The sequence below is a fragment of the Sturnira hondurensis genome, unplaced genomic scaffold, assembly GCF_014824575.4.
Source record: "Sturnira hondurensis isolate 20B ecotype Veracruz unplaced genomic scaffold, ASM1482457v3 Scaffold0025478, whole genome shotgun sequence".
Classification (NCBI taxonomy): domain Eukaryota; kingdom Metazoa; phylum Chordata; class Mammalia; order Chiroptera; family Phyllostomidae; genus Sturnira; species Sturnira hondurensis.
In genome coordinates, this window is record NW_028098109.1 from 270,883 (window position 1) to 280,823 (window position 9,941).

The following is a 9,941-nucleotide window of genomic DNA, read 5'->3' on the forward strand; positions in this document are numbered from 1 at the left end:
GATGATGTTTCTTCAAGTCAGCCTCTTTGGGGTCCTCTTGCTTGGGACTCTCTGTGTTTCCTGGATTTGTGTGACATTTTCTCTCATCAAATTAGGAAAGTTTTCCATCATTGCTTTTTCAAACAGGTTTTCTATTATTCTTCTTTGCTCTTATTCTTCTCTTTCTGGTATCCCTACTGTATAGATATTGTTATGTTTCATGTTGTCCTGCAGTTCTCTTAACACCTCTTCTTATTTTCTGCCTTTTTTTTTCTTTTCTTGGTCTTTCTGGAAAATTTTTTCTACTTGGTTCTCCCTTGCCGATTTGATCCTCTGCTTCATCTAACATGCTTTTGATTCCTTATACTGTGTTCTTCAGGTAAGAAATTGTATTCTTTATTTATCTTGCTTCCTGTTGATAGTTTCTATTTCCTTTTTATGTTGATATAGTTTGTAGTGAGTTCATTGTCGTTTCCCTCTAGTTTCTGGTAATTCTCAGTAAGCTCATTGACCTTCCTTATAAACATTGCCTTGAACTCGATATCTGATATTTGTCTTTCCTCTATTTCATTTAGCATTTTTTCTGAGGCTTCCTCCTTTCCTTTCATTTTGGGATTGTTTCTTTGTCTTCCCATTGTTTGTGAGCCTCTTCTTGTTAGCCTCTGCCTCTTAAATTAATCTGTTCTGATTCCCTGGGTTTGTGGTGTGAACTTCTATGGTAGGAGATCTATGAGATTCAGTGACTCAGTCTCCTTGATCTCCTGAACTTGCTGGTCTTCAGTTGTCTTCTATGTTGGCCCTCTGGAGCTATTTGCATTTTGATTGCTGTTGGCTCTGTCTTTTGGGGTCCTTCCCTCTACCTGGTTAACTGACAGTCACTCTACCCACTATGTGTTGTATTCTGTTGTACAGGTCCAGACAGGTTGTGTTGAATCTGGTTGTTCTGTCTGTCTGAGGTTATGTAGCTTCTTTGTCTCTACTGTTTAGTTGTTGTTGTTTTTTTTCTGGATAATTTCAAAAGTGTTTAGTTGTAGTTCCAGATTGGTCCTGGGTGGAGGTTAGTGTGGCTTCCACTCACTCCTCCGCCATCTTCCTTTATTATCTGTTGGTGGTTTCTTTGTTGGTAGGCTTTCTTTTCCAGCAGGTATATTGGTGTTCAGAGCTCCCACCTACTCTTTTATGTGGTCAGTTGGAGGAGGAAGGCAAAATGGATTAAGACAGCCAAAGTGTATTCTATGGTATTTAAAGTACCAACCTATAGAGAAGAGTTAGGAGATCCTTTGGATAAGCATAGTGTTAACCGTGATATTTCACCCAACTAGCCACTTTTTAGAATGGGTAAATAAGACTCTTGTTAGGGGGGGATGATTTTGAGCTGAATCCAAAGAAACAGAGAGCTTGTGGAGGTCACATTATGAGATATAGGGAGAGTAAAGGATAAAAAATAAACATAGTGTGTGACAAAATAGAGTTAATCACAACAGTGATAAAGCTTGGGGAGATAGTGAAATGGGCTAAGATCCAGGAGGAGTGCTGTGTAGTATTTATAATTTTATGGAACAACAATTTTTACAATAATACAGAACAAGAATCATATGACAGGGACCATATTATCTAAATAGCAAGTATAGGAAGTATGTGACCTAGAGTAGTGTGCTATTGGAACACAAGTGAAGTGAAAGAAGGAAAAATAAAAATACACTATGAAAGAGAGAACAAGGAAAATCAAACAATGCAATTAAACAAACAAATAAAATGAAGAAAAGTAAACAGAAAGAAGAGAAATAAAAAATACTAATAAATTAAAAGAAGTAAAAATAATGAAAACATAATAATAATACAAATAAAGAATAACATGCAAGTTCTCTGGAATAGCAAATTGAATTTGTGTCAGTGTCTCAGTTGTTGATATTAGCCTTGTGTTCCCTCTTTGGGTCTGTCTCTGGACCTTTCACAGTCCTATGTCTTACTGTCTCATTTGGGTGAAAAAAAGAAAAGAAAAGAAAAGCCTCCTGCTGACTTTAAACCCACCAAGAGAGTTCTGCTGGTGTTTCTGAATGCCTCAGGCTGAGGGGGGTTGGGCTTTGCTTTTCTCCCTCCTTATGGTTTTGTGAGGGTAGGGGCCAGGTCTGGACCATAGTCTTTGCAGTTGCCCAGTCTCCTGCCTAATTCCTCTGTGTCCTCCTGTGTCCCCACTGCCTATTTGCACCATGCCGGTACCTTCTGTCCACCAGTTGTGCCATTTCTGAGATGTACTAATTAGGGGGAATTTACACACCACCTTCTCGGTCTTTGCTGTCCTAGGTGCCAGGCACTCTCCAAATGTCTTCAGGGTAGTTCACCTTCCCCACCAATTTAATTCTCTCTTGGGACTGCTAACTCCCTAGCCTTGCTGCTCTCCACTGCCCGGGGCGGGGGGGAGGGGGGGGGGGCGGGGACGAACCTCCTCCTTCCTCTTAATGAGTAAGCCAGGCCACACCAGGGCAAGGGCACTGTTGCTATTACAGAGGAGTGGGGCATGGCTATGGCAGGAGAAGGTGCAGGCACAGCCACTGTGGCAGCAAGAGTGTGTGGCTATCAGTGATTTTAAGACACTGTCAGTTGTAAGATGTATTGCAGTGTAAGATGTATTCAAACATATTAAAATCTGAAAGCAATGAGAGTCTAAGAATCATTGACATATGGTATTATTATCTGTTTGTTTGAAGAGAGTTGATGTGTGTTGCTTGAATTCAAGGCTATAAGAAATAACATGAACGTCATTATACATTCTCTGAACTTGAATTATTTGTCATAAAATATACTGAATTATTTTATGACTCTAATGAGCCTAGAATGAAATAATGCATGTAAAGTGTGTAATCCTGATAAAGTTCCAGAGTCAGGAAGTGCTCAGTGAATGACAGTAGTAATAGTAATGGTAACATTAGTCCTCATAGTAGTCATAGTAACACATGATATTTTCAATAAAAACTGGACTATATCTATGTTATTAAATTCAATGTTTTTGAAATGCTAAGACCCTATACATTTATTGAAGGTTCTTTTACTCTGAGTTTAAGTAATCTTAATAAATAATAATCACTGCTCAGTTCTTTTGATGAGATAATGCATACAAAATTGTTGATTATTTATTGGTTACAATAAATAATAATTAGATAATCAAATTAACAATAATTTCAAATTGAATAATAATCAAATTAATTAGATAATTTGATTTAAATAATCAACAAAATTGTTAATTATTTGTTAATTAAAATAGTATTTGATTCTAATCAAATTCTAAATCTTCTAAAATTCTAAATATTAGAGATTTATTGAAGTTAATTTCAGAAAGATTGAGTGATTCTAGTTAATAATTCTTTCTATGTTATCTGGGTTGAATAATATATGAAAGTACATAATAATTATAAAACAATTGACATAATTTGTAACAAATAGGAAGTGCACAATATTATCATTGTAATTGTTGTTATTTGTACAGAGTATTTTCTATTGTAGTTCATTTTTCCTTTTTTCTCCTTGGCTACATTAAAGATTTTTAAAATGTCAAAGATTGCCTCATTATGCTTGCTAAATCTATTTAACTTTTCTGAAGTTAACTTCCCAAATAATATGTGTCTTTCAGAATTTCTGTGAAAATGAAAGAGATAATGCATGAGATGATGCATGTGAAGTATTCTGTTGCTATTAGTGATGTGTTTATATTTTCCTGACATTGTATTATCACCTGAATATTTACTGGTTGACAAATTTAAAATACCGAAAAAGACTTAATACATTTGCTGAACTTAACTCTCTAGGGCTAATATAAGTTCATCCATTAACATAGAATAGCAGTTCTCAAACTCTTTGGTGTCAGGGATGCATTATATTCTCAAAATAATTGGAGACCACAAAAAGTTTTTGTTTATATGATTTATATCTATTGATATTTATTATGTTACAAAGTACAACTAAAATATTTTAAGGTTTATGAATCATTTCATTTAAATGACAATACGCACATTTATTGTTAACATAAATACCCGATTTTCATGAAAACTAACTGTATTTTCCAAAAAAAATTAAGAAGTCAAGCATTGTTTTACAGTTTTGAAAATCTCTTTAAAGTTTAGTTTTATGGAGAGACAGTGGATTTTCATACATGGGTCTGCATGCAACCTGTTGTGATATGTTGCTTGGATTGAAGTTTATAAAGAAAAGCACTTTTAAAAACAAATAGTTGGAAAAGGGAAACCTAGCAAACTCTCTAAAAGAGTCTCAGAGTCTGAGTCCTTGAACCAGACTTTGAGAACTGCTGACACATATCTTTAATTTTTAAAGTATTGAATAATGTATGCAATCTATATTTTTATTAATACTACCTTAGTGCTTGCTATTATTTATAATTTCCAGATATTCTCAAAGAACTTGAGTTTCTTCTTGTTTTGTTGACTGCATTCATGGTTTCTAAAAACAAACAAAAAACAATGGTATAGATTTGGTAAAGAAGTTAAGCTACTTTACCAAATAATATCTGTATTAACCCAATTGAGATCATGATTTTTACATCTATAATGTCAGTAATATGCATGGTTCAGTGTCTGGCACATATGGTAGACTCAATAAAAGCCAGCTTTACTCTTTACTCAATGTGCATAAAATTATACCAGTAGGTGCCAGGGATAAAATTAGCCTCAAATATTCAAAAACCATTTCTGCTCATCTGTAATCACTCTGCTACTCTCTCTTGTTTACCCTTGACAAGCCCTACTTTCAGGCTCCAGAATCCATTAGGAAAAAGAATAAGTCTTTTAATAGAAGCAAGCTAACACCATTCCATACCTGGGCTCGTAAATAATGCTGACTTCCATGGATCTTAGAGTCAGTGTGTGAGGCCTTCTCCAGAGACATCAGATGACTCTAGGAATGCCTAGAACATTGTGCATCATTTCCTGTGAAGATTGAATCTCCACTTCAACACTTGTTTCCTGAGTGTATGTGTGTCTGTCTTGTCAGGATTCCTCTAAACTCTAGTTCCCACATTGCTGGAGCACAATGGAGGAGGAGATTGGATAAAAAGTTCCCCTATACTCCTCCTCTGGTCTTATTACCGAATCCTGAGAAAATATAACCATTTTTGTCAGAAAATGTACTTCTTCCCTATAATTATATTGAAGTGGTGAGTGTTTCCACTTCCCAGTCCAAGTGTTTAGTTCTGGAGTTAATCACTTTCAAGATTAGCAGTGGCCACTATATCTTGGAGACCTTTCTGATCCTAATGGGGATTTGTTTGTCAGTTTCAGAAGGGACCTTTATGTTTTATTTTTCCTTTTACAATTTTAAAAATATTGTTAAACTTTGTTTATGGAGACTTTCAAAGAACATAAAAGTGCATAGAATTATGAGAGGGACCCAAAAAACCCAGAATTTATTTATAAAAAGTGTTCATTAATTCTTACATGTTTAAATTTCAGTCACCTTCAAAGTACTCTCCATTTGATGCAATACACTATTGAGACTTTTCCACTGCTCAAAAGTTTTGAGCTCATCAATTTTGATGCCTTTTAGTGTTTCTGCCATTTTTTGTTTTATCTCTTCCACATTGACAAAACATTCCCCTGTGAGAATTTTTTCTTCTGGGAAACAAAAAAAAGTCGCTCGGGGAAAGATCAAGTGAATAAGGAGGGTGGGGTATAGGGGTTATGCCGCTTTGGGTAAAAAAAACTGCTGAACACTCAGCACGGTGTTCACTCATAAATCACACATTGTAACATGGGCAAACCTTTTGAGTGTTCAGAAAATTCATTAAGGCCAAATTCAGCCTCTCACAGCACCAGCTGTTACATGGACACAGATGTGTTCCTAGATCATTCACCTAATGTGGGAAGCCCACCCTTCAGAAGATAATTGTGGTTTCTTTTGGGTCCTCCCTGATATATAATAAGACCTATGCATTCATTATCCAGCTCCAAAATTTATCAATTTATGGAATGTCTTGTTTCATTCATACTTTCATCCACTTCTCCCTCCCATAATATTTTGAAATAAACTTTAAACAATGTAATACTTCATTCACAAATATTTCAGCATGTATATCTAAAAATATAAGAACTATTTTTCTATATAACCACAATGTGAACATCACTCTTAAATTAATGAGCAATAATTATTTAATATTATGAAAAGGCCAGTCATTGCTCAGAATTTCCAGCTGCATCACAAATATTTTTTAAAGTTCATTAGCATCAAGAATCCAAGGAATTTCACTCATACTTGCTTAATAGGTCTTTTAGTTCTCTTAATCTGTAGGTTCTCCCCCTAATTTTTTCTCTTGTAAATTATTTTTTGAAGAAACTTTTCTTTCTTTCTTTAATCCCATATTAGCTTTCTTAACTCCAGAAACTTCCTGCAGCCTAATCCTTCACTAAAACTTTTCAACAAGGATTAAGTCAATACCCACTTCTTTGTGGCAGGCTTTCACTACACTCTTTCTAGAGATTCCCTTACATTTATGACTTTTGGATCAACTGTTGTAATGATACAAGCTGGCAGCACTCTTATCTGTCTTTTTATACTCTTAAGACATGTAACCTGTATGGTTCTGTTGTACTTTGTATACCCAAAAGCCTGTTGAAATTCTCCAAACATTTCAATAAACGTGGTGAAAATCACCTTCTGATACTTGCCACTCTTCCCATCCAGGCTTAAAGGTTTCTTCACCAGGATCTTGCACTATATTACCTCAAGATACTTTTTTGTTTTTGATATCTCCTAGTTTTTATAGCCCTTCTTACTTTTTATGGATAACATGCTTAGATTCAGAATTGCAGATGTGTCCCAATGTCCCCAAGGAGTCCTGTCACATCTACTGCTGCTTCTCACATCATCACTTGGTCTCTTTATTCTAGTATAAGGCTAATCATTTTAGAAATTCACTGTCTGAGGAAGAAGGCTTAAATATCACTTTCCAAACATACTGAGAAAGCTCTCACACACACAAAAAAAAATTGACCATTTTTTCTGTTTGGATCATCCAGTCACTTTATACCTGAGAAAGTATACTAAAACAAACTGTAGGGACTTTCAGTTTCCAATTTGTTCCCTCTGTGTTCAAAAGCCAGCAATGATCTCTGAGACTATACTTCTATCTCTTCTCACAGTTCATAGCATAGATATCCACCAGGCCAGGATTCCTAATAAATAATCTCTAATAGAATCCTAAAAATGCAATCTGAATTTTCCCAAGTTTCAACATCCTGTGGACACAAGAGAGAATTAATTGACATTGAGATTTGAATTTCACTTGCAAGTTACCCCTATTTATTGATGCAAGACCTCTTCAAGATCTACTGTAGTGATTTTTTATGTCTGGGTACAAGACCACCTTTTCCTCCCACATTTTCTGCTTGGGAGCCTATTTATCATTGGCTGTGCTTATCCAAAATACTACTTCTCAGTATTCTTTAAAAAATGTTTCAAATTTCACACAAAAAAATGGGAGGATTGCATGTCTTCCAATTTTGCATTTCACTCTGTCTCTTGACTTTAAAACAACATTGCTATGGCCAGAGTCTCAAAACTCTTGCTAAACAGAGAGTCCTTTCAATTTCTGCTTATGCAATGTTTCTGAATAATGGTTACATACAGGTCCCTGTAGCATGTTTGGGGGTCACACTGTCCTCTCTATTCTCAATAAGTCTAGAGTTCCCAGGCCCTGTCTCCAAAGGACTCACACAAAAACTTTCGTTTTCTTGACTCCTTTCCTTGGGAAAAAGGGGAGGTGTAAATGCATGTTGTCAGCTAAAAACTTATCTCAAGTTCAGCCCAACCAACCTTGATATGTTATTATTACTCTTATAGGTGATGTACACATTGTCTTTATTGCATTTGGAAGATGATAGGCTAAAAAAGAGTTAATTAAAATTTTAATGCCATTGAGTATAGATGTAAATGTTTTCATTCGTTCAAGAAATATTTATTGAGTACCTTCTCTGAGCCAGAACAGTTTTAAGAACTGGAAATAAAGCAACCAGGTACAATATAGTCTTACATAAACCATATCTATAGTAGTTAACCTCAATAATGATAATTATAAGCCTTCTACAAGAATATGGGGAGAGCGTATTCTTAACATGAAAAAAGAACTTTCATTTTCTGATATCATATTTCTACTCTTTCATGTGACTGTTCTTTTATACTGTGAATAGCTTTCAACAAACCTCAACTCTAAATGTTCTTCGCCAAAATGCAATTGAACATATGTCATTGCACAAATCTGTTCAATCCTTCAATATGCTGTAACAATGTCCTACCTTTTCTGTTCTTGCTGTTCCTTCAGGTGTATCAGTTCCTATCCTAGTGATTGGGCTGAGAGATGAAGACAAAGTGTTCATCCACAACACCACCTGTGTGCTGAATGACCCAAATTTTGTTCTTATTGGGTCCTTTGTAGCTTTCTTCATACCACTGACGATCATGGTGATAACCTACTGCTTGACGATTTACGTTCTTCGCAGACAGGCTCTGATGCTACTCCGTGGCCACACCGAAGAACTGCCAGGAATAAGCCTGGATTTCCTGAAGTGCTGCAAGGTGAATATCACTAGTGAAGAAAACACTGCAAACCCTAACCAAGATTTGAACCCACGCCAAAGAAAGAAGAAAGAAAAACGTCCTAAGGGAACTATGCAAGCTATCAGCAATGAACGGAAAGCGTCTAAAGTCCTTGGCATTGTTTTCTTTGCGTTTCTGATCATGTGGTGCCCATTTTTTATTACTAATATTCTGTCAGTTCTTTGTGAGAAGGCCTGTAATCAAAAGCTCATGGAAAAGCTTCTGAATGTGTTTGTTTGGATTGGCTATGTTTGTTCAGGAATTAATCCTCTGGTGTACACCCTGTTCAACAAAGTTTACCGAAGAGCTTTCTCCAACTACCTGCGCTGCAATTATAAGGCAGAAAAAAAGCCTCTTGTCAGGCAAATCCCAAGAGTTGCTGCCACTGCTTTGTCTGGGAAAGAGCTCAATGTTAATATTTACTGGCATACCAATGAACCAGTGGTAAAGAAAGTTAATGACAATGAGCCAGGTATAGAGATGCAAGTTGAGAATTTGGAGGTCCCAGTTAATCTTTCCAATGTGGTTAGTGAAAAGATTAGCAGTGTGTAAAAAAGTGAAACACAGTCTTTTCCTACAGTAAAGCTAGAAATGTAGGAAACTGTTCTATAATTCTTCTGTCAGTCCTAACTAATGTAAATATTAGTGTCTGAAAATACTGTTTTATATACAGCTTTGCAATCCTGTACTTTATAATCATGTATATGATAGTGAGATTTAGGGTTCTATATTTACTATTTATAATAGATGGAGAGTAACTTATTTTGATTCTTTGATGTGTAAAATGTTGATTATTTTCTTCCCCCTCCTTCCTTCATCCATTTCTCCTTTTCTCTCTTTTTCATTCCCCGCCCTTTCACTTTTTTGTGAATAAGGAAATTTTCATCTCAGCTGGCATTTGCAGGAGACCAGAGTGATGCATATGACAGTGGTTATATTTTAACCACACCAGAAATTAAAAATTTAGTGTAAACTTTTTCAGGGTTAACACTAAATATATACTTTAAATTTGTGCTGTGCTCATCTATACACATAAAGACAGTAAGATACTTTCTACCTTCTTGTACTCTTGTCACATCATTAGTGAATCAAAGGCAGAACTTCATTTTATTGTCACATATGGGACACAATTTGACATTGTCAGAGAGTCGTGTTGGTATTTTACTGCAGTGTCTGTCCCCCAAACATAGTGCTATTTTAACACTATAGTTAACAGTATGTTTCATGAAATTTGAAACATAAGCAGCTGGTTAACCCAGACTATGGAAGTGGAAGGATGACAGTATATATATCCACTAATAGCTTTTCACTTCTTAAGGATAATCTTCGAATTCTGATTATAATGACAGGCAAATTGAAATTAG

At 35.6% G+C, this 9,941-nt stretch overlaps 1 protein-coding gene across 1 annotated transcript in view; it reads left to right on the forward strand.

Annotated features, from left to right (window-relative positions):
- The window catches only part of HTR2C (5-hydroxytryptamine receptor 2C), a 137,986-nt gene extending 128,857 nt beyond the window's left edge, over positions 1-9,129 (forward strand). The window contains exon 4 of the mRNA XM_037039741.1: positions 8,303-9,129. Within this exon, the coding sequence (XP_036895636.1) occupies positions 8,303-9,129 (827 nt within the window). The remainder of the gene's footprint in view (positions 1-8,302) is intronic.
- The last annotated feature ends 812 nt before the right edge of the window (positions 9,130-9,941 follow it).